At 36.5% G+C, this 18,601-nt stretch overlaps 1 protein-coding gene across 1 annotated transcript in view; it reads left to right on the forward strand.

Annotated features, from left to right (window-relative positions):
- COG5 (component of oligomeric golgi complex 5) overlaps window positions 1-18,601 on the forward strand; it is a 191,326-nt gene that overhangs the window by 7,380 nt on the left and 165,345 nt on the right. Inside the window, exon 6 of the mRNA XM_054198346.1 lies at window positions 2,992-3,112. Within this exon, the coding sequence (XP_054054321.1) occupies window positions 2,992-3,112 (121 nt within the window). The remainder of the gene's footprint in view (window positions 1-2,991; window positions 3,113-18,601) is intronic.

An 18,601-nucleotide genomic window follows, 5' to 3' on the forward strand; every position in this document is an offset into this window, starting at 1 on the left:
ACTTTCAAACTTGCTAATTTTATCAGTTGATGTAGAGTTGGTAGAATAAGTACAAAAAGGTAGGTGACTGATAAAAGAGGTTGTGCTCTGTCAAAGCCAGTAGAGTTGGCAAGTATGTTTTTCTGAACCGTGTGGTGTTTAAGGGCCTCTTGTACTTGTGATGGTATTATTTTAGTTCTTCTCCATTGATTGCTGTGGGAGTGCTCACAAACTGAAGGAATATTTCACTTGCATAAAGCTGGATTTTGCTGTCCTTAATTGTTTTTAATATACTCTGGCTTTTTTATAAACATTCTCACTGCAAATTCATTGTCAAACTTCAAATCTAGTCTTGAATTCTAAATCTCTGCTGTGTGCTTGTCTATGTTGTGTCTTGCTTTGCTCTTAGAACTTTGTGGCATCCCAAGGGAGCAGCAGATGTACAAAGCTTACTTCCTATTTTAAATCATACTGTCCTCTTCTGAGTCGTTCCATAGTAGATCACAAGCTAAATGGGAATAGTTAACAGCTGAAACATGCAGACAGAGTTTGTCCTTCAGAGGGTTATTTTCTGTGTGGCTCTGTTTAACCAAGTGTTTCTACATGTTCTCTTAATTTGAGATATCTTGGTGTTTAAAAATCCTTGTAAGAGCCAAATTTTTAAAACCTTTAAAAAAAATTGTGTATTTTGAAGTTACTCTGTCTTTAAAATGTTCTACCAGTAGCAGATTTCATCCAGGTGCTGCCAACTAAATAGTAAAAGTAGTCTGAAGATAGTGGAGTGTCTTTCTTCAGGCTTCTGTTATATATACATTCAATTACATTACAATCTAGCAGATATATGCAATTGCATATATGAGCTACACACTGTCACATTTTCAAGTGGTCCTCTCTTTATAATTAAGTCTTCTTTCAATAATTTCTTAAAATTAACTTGAGATTAAAATAAGAGGCTTTTTGATTGCTTCAATTGTAGCAATACTGTCTGTTAGTGTTGATATGTTACTTTAAAATTCAGGAGATAACTTGACATGTAATCTCCAGAAAAGCTGAGTTTTATTTTTAATTTTACTAAAACCACTGGGACTAACTCAGGCTACTGGCCTTTTCCAAATGAATTCTTGCTTGAACAGTGGAATTCATTTCTTCTTGGATGAAAGCATCTCCTTTAGAAAGGGATACTATATCAACTCAGGAAGGGAAAGTTTCCTGAATTAATTCAGACTTCTGTTATGCAGGTGGTCAGGTTAGAGGATTTAGCATCTATGAACAGCTTCGCTATTAGATAAAATGTTTTATTTCTGTTACACAGTCTTCCTTTATTGCCTTCTTTTACACTGACTGGGAGTTGTTATTAGGTTGAACAACTCATGTAAATGGAAATACTTGGGTGAAACAGAATTTTTGTCAAGGGCACAATGCAGTAGCAGTCACTATGAAGTTAAGACTGCGTCTTCGGTGTCTTTGGATTTTTCTCTAATTCACAGGGCCAGAAGTTAAAACTTGTTTTTGCTCTTGTATCTGAATTTAACTTTTCCCATCTCTTACTCATTTTGATAGCCCTTTTAAAAGATTGTTTCTTGGGATAGGAGATAATGAGCAACAATCAAATGAAAATGAAATAATCTTTTGGCATGTAAAGTAAAAGATGGTCAGAAGATAACTGAAGTTGAATTCCTAGGGAAAAACATAAGCCAGAGGTACGCGATTGGATTAGAGAGTAATTAAATTTGAAAGCAAAGTAGTAATACAATGTGCTATATAAAAAGCTATTTTTGATTCATCTTGCAAAAATTTAGTTCACAGATATGAAAGTGATATGTGGATCAAGATTTTTCTAATTAAAGAAATGAATTAATAAAAACTAATACGTTAATCTCTCAAAGTAGGATAATCCCCACTTGGTTCTCACTAATGGTAATAGAAATCATGTGGTTAAGTTGTCTTAGAATGCTTAGGAAATTTGCACTTCAGACTATGTGATACAGAGCCAAAAGCAGCGAGAGTAATTGTGCTTTTGGTAATTTGCCTCAGTGGGGCTTTTTCTAATTTTTCTACTTTTTTGCCTTCTCCTGAATCGCACTTCTGAATTCTAGTTTAGATGTGACCCACAGCACACAATGTTCTTTCGCCGGTAGCGTGTACCTCCTGGCCCCACTGACCCAATCCAACCCTCGAGGAACTCTACGCTTGATGTAACTCTTCCTGTTTCTCTGTCTCTATTATTTACTGTATAGAAGGAGAAAACCTATTTTGAGATCTTAGTTGAGTGGGAAGTTAGGGAACAGTTATGTTTGATTCAGGTGTCAGCAATGCCTTTTTTTCTAAATTGGTGCTAATGAAATTATACACAAATATGTTTCCTGGAAATTTACATATGCATCCATCTACTTACTTTTTAGCCAAGAGTGCAGTGTGTTTTAATAAACCTATGAAAGAATGTGAACAGTTGGCTGAATGAAGGTGACTGGCCTTATGAAAGTTTTGCTGAAAATGAGATTTTACCTATATTCCTAGCGTAAGAGTTACTACCTGTTATAACAATTTAGCTTTTATGTTTTCTTGTCCTCTGAAGTAAGTGCTGCCATTTTGCTTATTTTAGATCAATATTTGATTGGCAAGGCCAATTTCTTAATTTTACTGAAGCTTACAAAGGGGAGGAGTATTGAGGAAAGATGCACAGTGTAAAATAAAGCTCACTTCTAGTTAGAAATAGAACATGTCTCTGTCATAGGATTCTGAGTTTCCTTTTTTTTTTTTTTGTAACTAGGAATAACAGCATGATCTCAGTAGCCCTGTAAATGTAATTACTAGCTTTAGAAAGTATTGGTCTGTCTTGCATAAAATCATGTTAAAAATCCAGAAAAAAAAGGGATTTCAGTGTTCTAAAGTTCCTTGGTTTTATTCACATTCATATTTCCTTTTTTGTTTAAAATATTTCCATATTTGAGGCCTAATGTTATGTGATCATAACGTACTGATAATATCCCCTAATGCTACGATTCTCTGCAGGCTGCCTGTGACTTGCTGCGGAGGATAATACGCATCTTGTATCTCAGTAAGAGACTTCAAGGACAACTGCAAGGAGGAAGCAGAGAGATAACAAAAGCTGCCCAGAGTCTCAATGAACTTGGTGAGTCCTTCTTAGTTACTTTTAGAGGTATTTTTAGGTTGCAGTCATATGACTCACACTAGTGTTTGACTTAGAAAACAAAGAAACCCCCAAAACTTTTTACTGTGGTTCTTGGCGGTCTGTTTCCTGATTTGAATTGAGAAATGGTATGGACAGAACTCATTAGTACTTCCAATTTTTTCATATGACTTCTCTAGATGAAGATGTTTAATAACAAAATTCTATGATAATAACTTGCGTTCTTTTGGGAAACATTTTTTTTGTGAAGCAATTAATTTCTTATTGGTTTGTGTTTGTATAAAATGCTTTCAGGGGCAGCAGATATATATTTAGCTTTTGGAAGACATTGCACTACAATAAGGCATGGTTTGACTTACAGTTTACATCCTAAAAGAAAATTATTGTCCCTGTGACCTTTGTGAAAGCCATATGTGATATACAGATATGATATACAGATACCTAACCTAAATCAGATACTGTAAGCATTCTGCTGCAGTAGTGGCTAATTACCCTCTATTTTATTGGCTTCTAGCAATAATGGTGACATAGTTCTCATGAAGCTCACGTTACATGAGTTAATGCTAGACTGTTTTCCATACTTGAGCTAGCTTGGGTTCTTCCACACTGTGCTGCAGGATGCAGGAGGAACATCCCTTTAGTCTTGGAGACCAGTTGTTGGTGTTGTATACGGTGTCCAGCCAGCTGTTTCTCCTTTGGTTTACTGGTATTCAAACTTCGGCTTCCAAAAATAGATTGTGGGAGGGCTGAATTACCAAACATTCAGAATCATCCTGAGGTTTATTGTGCATATTTGTCATTACTGCTCTTTTTATACTGTGTAATCAAAAAATTATTAGACAATGACTTAGTCTTATAATTAGCAGATGCTGTGTTGCAAATGGGAAGTTTATATATTTATTTAGTATATCAGTTTGACTGAAGCACTTAAGCATCAATTGTAGCATTCTAAGCTAAAATATTTTTTATAATTTTCTATTTTTTCTAATTTTTTATTTTCTTTCAATTTTGGTCTCTCCTCACATCTTCAAGATATATAAAGTAATACTGTCTTTTAACTACCTGAATTACAAGTCTTGTGGGATTAATCTGAATGGTAGAGCCTATTAAAATAATCAGTACAATTTAATGGTGAAATCCAAGGTGTTTTTCTTGTGTAGTTTTTAGGATTTCTTTCCTCTAAAGAAAATGCCTTTTAGTACTCTCTTTCCTCTCTTTTTTTTTCTTCCACCATTTAAAAAAGAGCTTCCACTTTCTTTTGTTAAAGTGTCACAGTCTTTTGAGTTTCTTGTTTTCAAGTATTTGGTCTTTTCCTGAAGTTTAGAATAGTCTGAGTAATTATTCTTGTTAAAAGATGAAAGGAAACGTGTCTCCTTAGAAAGCCCTTTTGAGTTTCATCCTACAGTCCATAGGGGGGAGCAAGGCTTGTGGTCCTTAATTTAATCCTTAATTAATCCTTAATTCTGGATATTTTATGGCCAGGTAAAATCCCTTGTCTGCTGTCATTTCTTTCTCCCTTTCTTCTCCCTTACCTCTTCATCTGCATCCCTCCCTCATCTTTCGGCTCTCTGGTCTTTGTTATCCTCTGCTGCCCACCTTGGCTGGTCTCAACGCTGCCATGACGCCCAGCACCCGCGTGGGTGGGAACACCCCACTGAGGAGTGGGTGGTGGGTTGGAGGTGTCTGTCCTGCTGTCCTGTGTGGCGAGGTGGTGGCTTACTGGGTACAGGATAGCTCTCTTCAGAAGAGAGGAAAGTGCACAGTTGCTGGAGTCAACATGGCGCAGGGTACCAGAGTGGGAGTCAGTGGGGAGGTGGTGTGTTGCAGGGAGGCTGGATTTTGGCGTATGGCTGGGCTTCTGGCCTTGGAAAGCATTGGGATGTGCAGGAGATCTGTAGGGTGGAGGCGGTGGTGGTGGTGTGGGGCAGGAGAGCAGTGAGGCTATGGCGACTTGGAGTGAGGTTGTGGAAATACTGTGCTTCAGAAAGATGGGAAATAGTGATGTGGTGCTCTGTGGCATTGAGAGGGTGGGAAGCGTGGGGAACAGGCACTGGACACTGGTTATTTGGTGGTGAAATACGAAAGCTTGGGGCGGGCTTGAGAAGTGCTACAACATATGATGGTAGTAAATAGGTGGTAGACAGGAGTGATGTGAAAACCTGGTATAGGATAGGGAGCTCTGCAAGCGCGGAGGCTTGCTTTTGAATTGAGGATTATGGCCAAGATTAATAGTAATTTGTGGTTTTAGCCAGGTATTTCTGAATATCCCTTTCAGCTGTCATTCAGGGAAAAATTCTTTTAATTGTTTGTTACCTTTCTCTTGCACGTGTGGTGCAGTATAATTTCTGCTTTGTTGAAATCAGCAGCACTGTGATATTAACATGAAAGCTTTGCACTTTCTATGGTATAATATACCTTTTATTGCTTGTAGGTTATTCTGCGTGGAATCTTGGGATAACTGGCTATTTATTTTTATGTACTGTTATACTCTGTGTGTATGTTTGGGGGACACAAACATGTGTGTGCCTGTATAGGTGTATGTATTCAACATATATTCCCTCAGCAAATCTATGTCAGTTCACTGACAGCTTTTACTTAGATGTGTCTTGAAGTTTATTTTGCAGTGATGGGAGAAGATACAATAAAAATATAAAATCTTGGATTTTGGATGCTTTGTTAAGTTGCTAGTAGTCTCCAGATCTCCAGCTTCAGTGGATGTTGTTAGGAACTTTACTCTTGAAAACATTTGGTAATTTTTCACCGTGATGTCTACTTAAAGCTAAAGTTGATCTAAAATTCCTCTGTGATGGACTTTCACATTCTTTGAAATTAACTTCCCACTTTGTCACAGTAAGAATAAAAACTGGATTCCCGATGTAATTTTTAGAGATTAAATGTGATTAATACGTATGTGTGTGTATACATAAAAGCCCCAAACTTTCTTCTGTAACTCCTACATTTCCCAACACGCTTCTTTGGGTTGTCTAGCAAGGTAGAAACAGAGCTGTGATAGTCGACTGAATAAGCTATTAGCTGCTTCTCTAGTGATGATTCCTCATATTATACAGTCCAATTCAGCATATGGATAGGTAAAACAAGTGGAATATTCAGATGTCACACAGTGCATAATGCAGTGAACTATATGCCCTGGCTATGCTTCTTGGTGATATTTTAATACAAATATTTTGCAAAGTGAAAAAGAAACATTCCTAGTCAAGTTTAAACAATAGGATGTGACAAGAAAATGGTACACTGTATACAGTTCCCTTTCACAAAAGAAATTCTACAGGTATTAAAAAATCTTCTGTCTTCTATGTGGGTATGCAGAAATTACTGTTAGTTACAGTGGCCAGTAACTGATCAGATGAAGATGAACAAATTCTTAGTTGTGCAGTGAATGGCTAGCTTGACTCTGGACAGGCTGTTAATTCCATCTGTTGGTTACAGAGCTAGCTCTGGACAATAACGGATTTATATGTTTTGCTTGTTAAAAGCCTATAACTGATGTTATCATTATTCATATAAATGCCTAGACTTCTTTTAATTATAGTAAACTTCTAGTCTCTGTATATGGTTGTATTATAATTTATTTCACAGCAAGTGGATTTATTTGCTTGAATGACCTTGTGAGCATATAATACTTGTAGGCAGGTTCTCACAGCAGCCATAATTTTACTCTTTTGTAAACTCAAGAGTTAGCCTGTGACTAAGCTGTGCAGCCGTAAAATGAAGGGGAAGGAGTTTACTGCAATATGGTTTTGAGTGTCTTTGATATAGAAGTTGCTCCACGATGATGCTACCTTCCATGTAATTTAGGAGAAGAGACGTTGGGGGAAGATAGGACTATGACCTTACTTTAAAGCTAAATAATTCCAGAGAAAAGGCAAAACATTGTCAGTTACGTCAGTTAAGTCTAGCTAAAATGGAGAAAACCCTATGTACGTATTGTGTTCTTTCTAAAGAGGGAGGAAAGCTTACAGATGGCAGTTATTTAGGCTTAACATGACAGTAGAAGAATTAAGGGAAATTCAAAGAAATAAAGCTCAATTTTAATGATACTTGTAATGAAGCATAGCTTGGATGGAGAAAACTGAAATTAGTGAGGGTATGCATGATACTGGGTAAAATACAGTTTGAAAGAAGTTTTTTGGATATGCCTGGAAGGCCTCTTCGTAGCTGGCATAATATAAGCGGTGGTAGCCCTGTCTTCTAAAGTGCACTCTAGAACTAGTGACATCCACATAAAGGTGACAGGGATCTTGGGCCTGAAAAAATCTCTTGTGGAGGCTAGAAAAAAAATAGATTTAGTGCCTTTCTAAGGTAAGCAAGATGTCATGGTATCATTTAAACAAGAAAAAGCCTGGATATAGGTGATATGCCTGTTAGAATAAAAATTAGAAGAAATGGGGGGAGGAAGATGACCTCTGGTCTGCCTGCCTTAATGGCGATTGCATTGGTGGGACCTTATCTCGTCCAGTATTGAGGTTTTTCTTTTTCAGTGTGCTTTTCTAGCATTCCTAGTAGGTGTAGTACCCTGGAGTTTCCACTGAAAGGGAACACCATTGTAAAGATTGTGAAGTTATCTATAGTATTGCATCTCTTGTCACCCAGTTTGCGTCATATGGTAATCTAAAATAATGCTTGACAGAGGGAGAGAATTAAGTTTCTTTGTGAAAATTCACTTTTTCTTTTTACACTTAATTCTTGTAATTGTGTGTTGTAGTAATGTCACAGGGTCTGTGTTTTCCCCATCTTTCAAACTGCTTATGACATTAAATCGAGCAAAATCTTTCCAAATATTTTAAACCTAAGAAGTCTATTTTTTTTCTTCTTTGTTGCTGTTAAAACGTGGACCACAGAAAGGAGAGTGTGTTCCTTTGTGTGCATATGTAAGTTTATGTATATAAATATTTATAAAAACAAATACAAACAATAAAAGTGATATTAAACAGTAAGCCATAGAGATTTATCAAGAATGAATCCTGTTTAAAGAACCACATTTTCTTTGTTGGCAGCATAACAGGTCTTAGAAATAGGAAGATCAATGACTGTTTTGTAGTTTGATTTAAATAGGGCTTTTGGCACCTTGTAACACTAGCAGGATCAGCAATATAATCCAGATGAAAATGTTGTGCAATGAATGCAGAAGTTTTGAGAAAACCGTACCCAAAAAGTCATCATAATTTTTTCACTGTTGCCCAGCAATATATCAAGTGGGGTTTTGTTGAAATCCGTCCTGCAGTTGGCTCGTGTTTGCATTAGTGATTTGACTGATGTAATATGGTGTATCCTTATTAAATTTACAAGTAATAATCAAGCAGAGAAGAATGGAAAGTATGTCGGGAAACAGGATTAGAATGAAGCATATTCTTAGCAAATTGGAGATATGTCTTAGCTGAACTGATTTCATTTCTCTTCCAGACAAGTGCAAAGTCCTAGCAATAAATAGTTGTTGTTAACAGCAAGAATAGGAGAAATGACTGTATGGATAACAGTTCTGCAGAGAGGCTTGGTACTTCCTCAGGAATTGAGTGCAAGCCACTCGTTCATTTGTTTTGTAGCAGCGTGACGTTGTTGGCAATGAAATTTGTACTAATCTTTATAAGGAAGGGTGTTGTGAGCAAGGCACTTGAAACAAATCTTTTGTTCATGCTTCAGCTGGAGTATCAAGTCCCTTTTGAGGCACCTCATTCAAGGAAGATGTAGGTTAATTGGAGAAAGTTCTAAGTACAGCAGTAATGATGGCTGAAGGTCTCGAGGATGGGCCAGTGGGTGGAGGAACTAAAAGTGTGTGGCTCTTTGGTTTGGAGAAGAGGGGGCTGAGAGGTAGAGTAACATTCTTCAGATAAATAGAAGTTTTTCAAACGGGAAGGGAGTAAATGGCTCCATTGTGATCAAAACAGTAAGTGATGGGCCCAAAATGAAGCAAAGAAAATTTTTTATCTAAAATGTTAGGAAAGGTTTCTGCCAGTAATGGTAATTTCAGGGGAGCTGTGAAGTCAGTATGTGAAGCTTTTTTTAGAAACAGTTTAGACAAAGCATGTATCAGGTATAGTTTAGATACAGGTGGTTTTGCCTTTAAGCATGACTGAGTAAGCTGACCTGCTACCAGTCCTTTGTTTCTCTCAGAGATGCTCCCCCCGCGCCCCCAACTCTGTTAATAGAAAATGTATTATAGGGAAGATTTGGGTTTAGTTTTTGGTGGTGTGGGTTTTTTGTTGGGTTGGGGTTTTTTTTTGTTTTGTTTTTTTTTATTAATTGGACTGCTTGGTGTGAAGTTTGCCTTCCACAAGTGGTAGCACTGTGCCCACATACCTCCTGGAATATTAGGACAGTGTGACTGGAAAATTCATGACATCACTTTAGTTCAGCCTCTTCTTATCAGTACTTCAGATGAAATAGTAGATAAATCTCCTCAAAGACCTTCAGTTCACTCTTCTGACACAATTCTCTTCTGGTTACTTACTACGTGACTGACATGCAAGTTAACTTCACGCAGTTCAACATGTTATTGCCATGCTGCAAAAATTGACCCTCAAAACTGTTACGTTGGTATTCTCTAGGAGAATGCAGTGAGCAGAAGGAAGGTGGGTACTGACGATGTGAATGTAAATGTTGTGTATCTAATTTTTTTTCCTTTGCCAGGACAAAAGCCCGGCTATCCATTTCTCAGTGACCCAACTGTTTTTAAGAAAGACGTTAATTTACTCCTGTAAGTTTTAATCATAGAATAGTTTGGATTGGAAGGGACCATTAAAGGTCATCTAGTCCAACCCCCCTGCCATTAGCAGGGACATCTTCAACTAGATCAGGTTGCTCAGAGCCCCAACCAGCCTGACCTTGAATGTTTCCAGGAATGGGGCGTCTACCGCCTCTCTGGGCAACCTGTGCCAGTGTTTCACCACCTCTGCAGTAAAGAATTTCTTCCTTACATGTAGTCTAAATCTACCTTCTTTTAGTTTGAAGCCATTACCCCTTGTCCTATCACAACAGGCCCTGCTAAAAATTTGTCCCCATCTTTCTCAGAAGCCCCCTTTAAGTATTTGAAAGGCCACAATAAGGTCTCCCTGGACCCTTCTCTTCTCCAGGCTGAACAGCCCCAACTCTCTCAGCCTGTGTTCATAGGAGAGCTGCTCCATCCCTCTGATCATCTTTGTGGTCCTCCTCTGGACCCGTGCCAACAGGTCCATATCTTCTTCTGCTGAGGCCTCCAGAGTTGGACACAGTACTCCAGGTGGGGTCTCACCAGAGCGGAGTAGAGGGGCAGAATTGCTTCCCTCGACCACCTGGCCACAGTTAATATTTGGGAATGATAACGAAGATTGTTTGGTGTTTATCAAAATACTAAGCACTAGTAGTCAGTATTCAGGAAACAACGGTTCCAATTTGTTGAAAACTTAAATAACTAATTTTAGTAGTAATGTTCATACTTGTTTGTTTTATAGTGATTATCTCATCCATATCTACTGCAAGTTGGAATTATCTGTACCTATCATTTCCACAGTGTGCCTTATTAATTGGGTATTAAAACAGTGTAAGCTGACTAACAGAGAGAGACTTATTCTGAAGTGATTGCATATTGGCTGACTGTAATATTGTCCTTCAGGTTAAATATTGTTGTATAAAAACTATTACATTTTAAATGCTGCAGTTTTTGAAGTAGCATTAAATGTGTGTTATGTATCTGTACAGAAGTATTACTAAATTTGCAGTGGTAAGCTGTCTGAACACCTACCTTAGATACTATGGTAGCTATCTTTCACTGCTGCCTTCTTCCCATATCGTATTCCGTGATGAACTTAGATTGTTTTTTCCTATTCTAAGCAAAAACTTAGAGTGTACAATTGCCAGGCCAGATCTTGTGTTGAATCAAACTGCAATTAAAGTGAGGAAGGACTTGGTTACTGTGAGGTCAGTGAGTTCTTTCTCTACTAGTACACAGAGCAGACAGATTTGTTGATACTAATACTGCTGTGCACAGTTTCTCATAAGGATCAACACACATCAATCTGGCAGGAAAAGTTGCTTTCATGGTTCTTTTGCTTAGGGATTCAGATGCAGTACAATTTACTATGTTATGCAAGACCTGGTGTCCTCTAAAATAACATAGCATATGTCTGTGTAGCACAATGCACTGTTCTGTAGGGGTAACTGAACCGATTTGATTAATAGAAATTACATGCCCGTGGTAGCATGATGCTTTGCCTGGGGTACTTAGTCCTGCTGAGAATCACTGAATTGTATTACTGGCTCAGAGCCATCTGAATTATTTTTGAAAGCCACTGCTTCAGGTGGTACATCTGCATCCGTAGTAAGTGCAAATATCTTGCTAAAACATTTTTCTTCTGTCCCTGGTGGTGTTAGCAGTAACACTGCCACACCTCCACTGAAGTTGTTTGGGCTAAAATATACTATACCTTTCTGTAGTTGAGTGTAATCTCCATGTTCTTTAAATTCATGTTGTTCCTTTCAGTTGAGGTTTTTTTTCATTTTATTTCATTTTGTTTTTCCTGAGGCTTTGTTTACCATAAGATGGAAGATTTTGCAAAAAGTTGTTGTGCAAAGTTTTATTTGTAGTATTCCAGGCCAAAAAGTATTCCAGACTGTAGTATTCCAGTCTCTGGTGGGAAGATTAAGTAGACATACAAATAATTTAAAAGCCTTAATATTTGTAGCTTTAAAACAAAGAATCTTGAACTGTTTGGAAACAGGGAACTCATTTTTATATAAAAGGTTAATTTTTCCAAAATCAGACTTGTGAAAAATTTTAAAAATAATGAGAAGTTCTTCACAAATATGAAGCCAGTGTCACATGTGAAATACATGTAGAATACACTGTCTGATGCTTTTCTTCAGCATCTCTGGTAAAAACTGAAAATGATGGCCTGTTGCTCTAGTTACGTTGGGATTAACTGTGTATGGTTAATAGTGTATTTAATCAGAAAATAATTGTGTAATATATAATAAATAAGTAAATATATACCAGATACTATGTTTCTCATGGATAATACAGGTCATTCTGTGATAGTCAGATATATTGCAAAATAATCATTCTTTATTTTTAACGTGATAATTTTGATAGACCATTACCTTACATTCATACAACAGAGGTAATTGAATTTGTTATTTTATACATTGATAAAGACAAAGAAAAAAGCATATTTGTAATGCTTCAATTTACTATGTTTAGAAAGATTCTGGTTTTATTAGTCAGTCTGTGTTTTCAAGGAAAGGAGTGCCATGAAAACTGTGGATAGTTATTGCTAACAAAAAAATCCTCTTGGTTACTAAGAAGATCTTGTTATTTTCTTAGTATTGTTCCTGGCTTCATGTTTGCCAAAGTCACTACTTGATTTATTGTAAATTAACGTAAAAGGAAGAGCTAGTCAAGCTTCTGCTGAGTCGTGTTATTTCATGAATTACGCGGTACAACCAAATATTTTGTGTAATGAGTGTAGAAGTTGGTCCTTGTGCTCTTCTGTAGTTGCTATACCACTCACTTATTTTTTTTCTCTGTTTCAATTATGCATGCAAAAATCATGTTCTAGGACATTTTATTTTACTCCATCTTTACCGTTTATGCAGAGTTAAGGAGCTTCTGTGGATATTAATTTATTTTTTTTTGGCTTTTGAAATAAAGAAAAATCTTAATAGTATACAACAAATTCATTAATTTGACGTATTCACTTTAAGATACTGAATTAATGTGCATGTAACAAAATGACTTGCAAAACTTAATACAATTTTCATTAGTGAGAGGCTAATGGTGTAAAATCTCTGTATCCTCTTTGAACAAGGCAGACGGAACATACAGGTTTTACCATCAAATTGCATTTTGCTGGGATTAGGATTCCTAGCTTGGAAACCTTATGTTAGACAAAGCGTTTTATGTAAGTAGTTGGTATGTTTTACTTAATCTCTGGCATGCATTCTTTTTCTAACCTTTTTCAAAAGAAGATGCTAAATAATTACTGGCATGTGAGAGAAAACACTAAGTTTGAATTGATAAAAGAAAAAAATTCCTATTGGAATTTTGTTTTTCAACATAACCATTAAATTAGTAGGGCTTGAATTTGTATTTCTTCAGGTTTTTAAAAGTTTGGTTTCTGTTAAGGTAGTTTCATTGTAGTTTCATTGCTGTGTCACTGTTTTCCAAAGTCATAACTATTCTGATCTCTTGAAATTTAACTTTCTTTATCATAACAGTTCTAGAAAATTAATCTAGGTATAATTTTAACGGTGGGTCTTCCTGATGTCTAGTTTGCTTTATATGACCATAAACATGTTTCAAATTTGCCATATTGAATGAATTATGAAACTATTTTTTCATGTTAGTATTAAGCTGATTTCTGGTTTTGATGAGATTAGTCTTTTAGCTATAGCTACTTGAAGAATTTGAATTTGCTGTATTGTTAATAATTTGGTAATTTTAGTCGCAAGTATATAGACCTTGTTGGAGGGTTGTATATCAGATATTTTAAAACGGATTGAGTAGTCCGCTTTCTATCTTGAGGTGTTAACCTGCTCCTGAGAGGTATGTTATTGATGTCCCATTAGCAGGCTTTGCTAGAAGGTAATTACAGTGTGTTCGCCTTGCCTTTGCTGTAGTGCATGGAGTATTTCTAACAGTTTTTATCCTGATTCCAGGCCCATCAAAGACTATTTTCTGTCTTTTGCTCTTTCTTGCTCCCAGTTACAGGTGTCCACGCCTTCTGTTCCTTATGTTTCTGGAAAGTTTTGCTCCTTCAACCTCCTTGTCATCCGTTACTCTGAATCTGATGGCTACTGTTTCATTATTCATATCAATTATGATGATTATTGCCATGATCTAATGTATAGAAGTTTTAGTCGTAGGCCAGTAATACACAGAGCTAGGCTTCAGCAGGTACAGAATAAAGTCTGGTGCCTGACAGCTCTTGGTTTATTTGCTTCTAACAGTTCAGAGAACTCCAGTGGGAAAGAAATGATAGTGGACAAGAACTAAGGAAGGGGAGGGGGGGGGATGTGATGGCCTACCAAAAAGTGTTTTCTGCTAGGGGAGGAATTATTGTCAGGACAGCAGAGTAGCTACTCCAGTCATGCAGCAGTAAGTTAATATGCATTTAAACTCTCTTGTGTACTGTCAAGTACATGAGGCACAAATATTATTTTCCCTGGTAGCACATTCAGTTTTGTGTTTGAGATTAAGCAAGTACTTCTTATTTCTTAAAAACACTGAAACTTCAATATTTTCCATCTGCTTTGGTAATGTATCAGATGGTCTGGGGCTTTGAGAGCCAGAAGATATATCTGAGGTTTGTAGTCCCGCCTGGGTAAGGATGAAACAGAGGGGCTTGGGAATTTTGAAAGAGGAACTGAATCAAAATGAAGACCAGAAGGAGTAATGGAAGAGGGAGGTTGTGGAAGAAGGTCTTGGTAATTACGCTATCCTATCTTTTCTCATTAATGACCTTAAATGTAAAGGCCAAGTCTCATAAGGTGGTTTTTTTCCAGTTTTTGTTTGTTTTGCAATTAGCGAACTTAAATGTGTGACTCTAGAATCTGAAAACTATACTTATATTCTGTTTCTCTAATTACAAAATTCCCCTCTGCTGTCTTCTCAAAGTATCCCTGTAGAGCAGAGAGGAATTATACCAAACCTGTTTATGTTTTGCTGTTAAGGAATTCTTGTTCCCCACCAGAAGGATGGTATCCCAGCTGGTAAGGTTTGGACCTTGATTTTGCGTTACCCGTTAATCATTTTAAGTGTTTGAACAGTTAGTATTTTTGTGTTTATTAGCTAGGGTGTATCATGAGTGTGGAGATACGAAAGGATTTGGAAGAACCAGTAACAGATAATCTTGCAGTTGTGAAAGCATTTGTTTAGCCAAATAATAAATAAATACAACTTCAGGGGTTTTTTTAAATTAGTTTTTTATTTTTATTACTTTTAAACAGTTATGATTGTGTAACTAGTACAGATCTTAGGGCATCTTTGAGTTTCGAGACAAAATATTCTGTAACTGGGTAGTCATACTTTTTAAATAGAACTACATAATTAAAACTAGAAATGAAAGCTATGGGTTTCTGTTTCCAGGTGACATACAAAAATTATCAAGTCCCAAAGTTCTCTGCAAGCTCTGTCTGCCTTTGAATCTAGTAATTTTTTGTGCACTGACTTTAAAAGCTTGTATTAGTTAAAAAAAAAAAATAATTGTGCACACCAAAGATAAGAAAAGAGTTTAAAAGAATTAGTTTTGGCTGAAAGAGAAGGAAAGAGAGACAGAGGTTAGCTGTGAATCTCTGAAAGATTATCTTTTTGCATCTTGTAAATTATCAATACATTGTAGACAGTAAGAATAGCTAGCAAGAGTTTGAAAAGAATTTGTAGGGTCTTTTACATATTATATAAACAAAGGAGAAGGTGGCTAATCACAGGTGTCTCTGTATGTTCATGAAGAGAAAGGCAAGTTGGATTACATACCATAAAATAATAAGTGAACACAGGGATATTGGCAAAGCAGAGAGATGTCATTTCTAAATTGAGTGCTGGTGTATTCTCACTGTATTTCAATAGATATAGAAGTTTAAGCAAACAGTTAAGAGCTAGGACTCAGAGTACCTATTATAAACAAATAAGTCAATGACACTAACAACTAGTATGGAAAAATTCAATTCTGTAGGGTTTGACCCATTTTACAGCTAGAATGACACATCTGAAAGAGCATGGGTCTAGTTTTCTGTTCTGCTCTGTGTGGAGGTTCTACAAGGAAATTGCAATTTTACATTTCAGGCAGGTCTGCATATGCACCGTCTGAAGCTCTGGTAGGAATTGCCATTTATAACTTTCTCTGTTCTCCTCTTCCTTTGCCGAGCATTTATGAACTTGGAAATTCAATAGTAAGCTGCAGGCTAGTTCTTCCAGTACCAGAGTAATGATCTCTAAGGTGACCAGACTCAGTGGTTTGAGTTCAGTAGATAATCACTTCCCCATGGGAAGGTGTGGAGAAATGTCACACCTATTTTTTTTCTACGGGAGTTGGCTGAGGGTAGCTGGAAGGATGTGTGCTTCCTTTTGTTTATCTATGGTCAATGGTGAAATCAATTGGTTAGTGGTCAAGGAAATAACACTGAGAAGCAGTTCATAATATTGATCTTTTTCTTTCTGCTGGGACTGGAGCATTTATTAGTGCATAACCCGGTGGTTGTACTGAAGAAGAACATGGCTAGTTCAGAAATAACACTTCAGTATTGTCTAAGTGTCTTGAGAAAAGAGGTTTATTTTTTTCGTTTTGAACAATCAGATTCAGAAATAGTCAGAGTGAGAGAGAATAGTAATGGATGAAATGAACAGGTAATTTGTGATCTCCAAGGAAAAGTGAGCATTTTGTTAGAATGCTCACTAGAATATCAAATGAAGGTGGTAGCAAATCGTGTTTGGAAAATTTCATTGGGTGTAATGTATCTGTAAATGCATATAGATTAGAAAGCCAGCTAACAAAATCCAAAAGATTTTACTTTAACAACCTGCTGAATTAAATCAGAAAATGGAAGCGTTGCTGTCTAAGGTCTAAGCATGTTTCTGAGATGTGTGGAAGAATGGTGCTGGGAGCCTAGACTATTTGTCCTCTAAGACTACTCATAAAAAATCACCAATTTCTAACACAGGAATTATCAACAAGGAGAAACATTATTCTGGATTCTGTTATAACAAATAAACTTACTCGATTTGGAAGTCACTTGTTGCCAGAGTGGCAAGTTGTGATGCATAGGGCAAACTGAGAATAGACCCAGCCTTTAATTTCTAGTTTTTGAAAGAGTTCATTTTCCAGTGCAGAAGATCTTCTGTTCAGTAGTTTGGACAAATGTATTTAGACAAACTTGAAAGCTTATTGAGAAGTCTATATTAGATTGTGAATTATTGGCTTTTTGGCAATCAAGAAAGAGGATAGTCCTGGCTAATGGTCTGTTGTAATGTAGTGACAAAGCAAAACCAACTATAATTGGAAAACAATATATAAACACCACTGAATGCATTATGAGTGTAGAGTATAGATATGATAAATTAAAAATATTGCAGAAAAATCCATGGCTGGCAGAAACCAGAAAGACACCTATCATGGAACAGTCGTAACTAATATCCATGTTTCCAGATTGTTCGTAAAGATTTAGAATAGGAGGATTTTTCAGTAAATGCTCTTGCTTTATTTTTGGAGGCAGGGTAATTTGTTCTTCCATAAAATAAGGATACCTCTTTATCCAACAATAAGTAAGGAGGATGTTATACAAATGTACTAACTTCCCAGAGCCTTACTGAATGAGGAAGGGGATAGTCCAACTTGTGTTGTTCTAACATTGAGAAGGAGAAGCAAGGTATTTCTGTTGAAATCAAAGTCAATTAGACATAAAGCTGATGTAGAAAAATAGTAGAGAAGTTGAATTCATTTAAAAGAATAATTCAGGGCTGTAAAGCTGAATTAATGATAGTCACATTTTTATGGAAAATATGTGTTGCAAACAAATTTGTGTGTTTTGATTACTCAGTTAATTAAAGAAATTGTGTAGATGCATTATAGATTTATGTGCATAATCTACAATTTAGATGACTTAAATTTCCCTTAAGGTATTGTTCCCTTAAGTAAGTATTTAAATAAGCCATCTTCCCACCTCACAGTTGCTCTACGTTCTTGGTAGATAATTGTGCTACTAGGGGAGCTGTAGGAGAGGAACAGAGGTAAGTAAGGTGGTAGTTTTCTATGGGTGTACAGCTCAGATTAAGGCAGACTTCTGGAGGAGAAGCAGCTGCGAATGGGCAGAGCACCTTGAACATTCAACACATACACATAACATGCTTTTTAAATTAAAAAAAAAAAAAGAAAAAACTATGATCTCTGTTTTTACAAATATGAAAATAAGGTACTAAACTTCTGTAAAGTATTGGAATTGGAGTGCGTCCATGCTGGGATTGCTTGTTGTTTCTGTTCTAGCATTCATGCAGTTACGTCAGGCAAATCTGTACTTCTGTGATCAGGATAGGCAATTGTGTATACAGATAAAAACATAGTTTTGTGGATACCTGTGAATAAATGCAATTATACATGTCACAGTAGGAGATTAAATGGTCTCTTTTTCTTGAAGATTAAGGCTGTAGAGGTGCATTCATGGAGAGAAAATAAAGGGTCGCAGAAGGGCTCTTTGATTAGCAGAGAAAGAAATGACAAGAGCTAAGGACTGGAAAATGAAGCCTGGCAAATTCAGAAGTATGAAATAATTGAAAAATGAGATTGTGTACACAATTTTGTTGTAATTTCTCAAGTAAATACTGGTGGTTCAAATCATAAACATAATAACCAGTTTTATCCTGTTCATTTCTAATTAAAGTGTGAGCCAGTTCAGGTTAAAAAAATCTAACCAAAAAAGTTATGAAGAGAAGACTGAAGTCTAATCTTTCTTCAGGTCCTGGATAGGAGCCAGTATTCCTGAAACTGTCAT

Source organism: Rissa tridactyla, chromosome 1 (assembly GCF_028500815.1).
Source record: "Rissa tridactyla isolate bRisTri1 chromosome 1, bRisTri1.patW.cur.20221130, whole genome shotgun sequence".
Classification (NCBI taxonomy): Eukaryota; Metazoa; Chordata; class Aves; order Charadriiformes; family Laridae; genus Rissa; species Rissa tridactyla.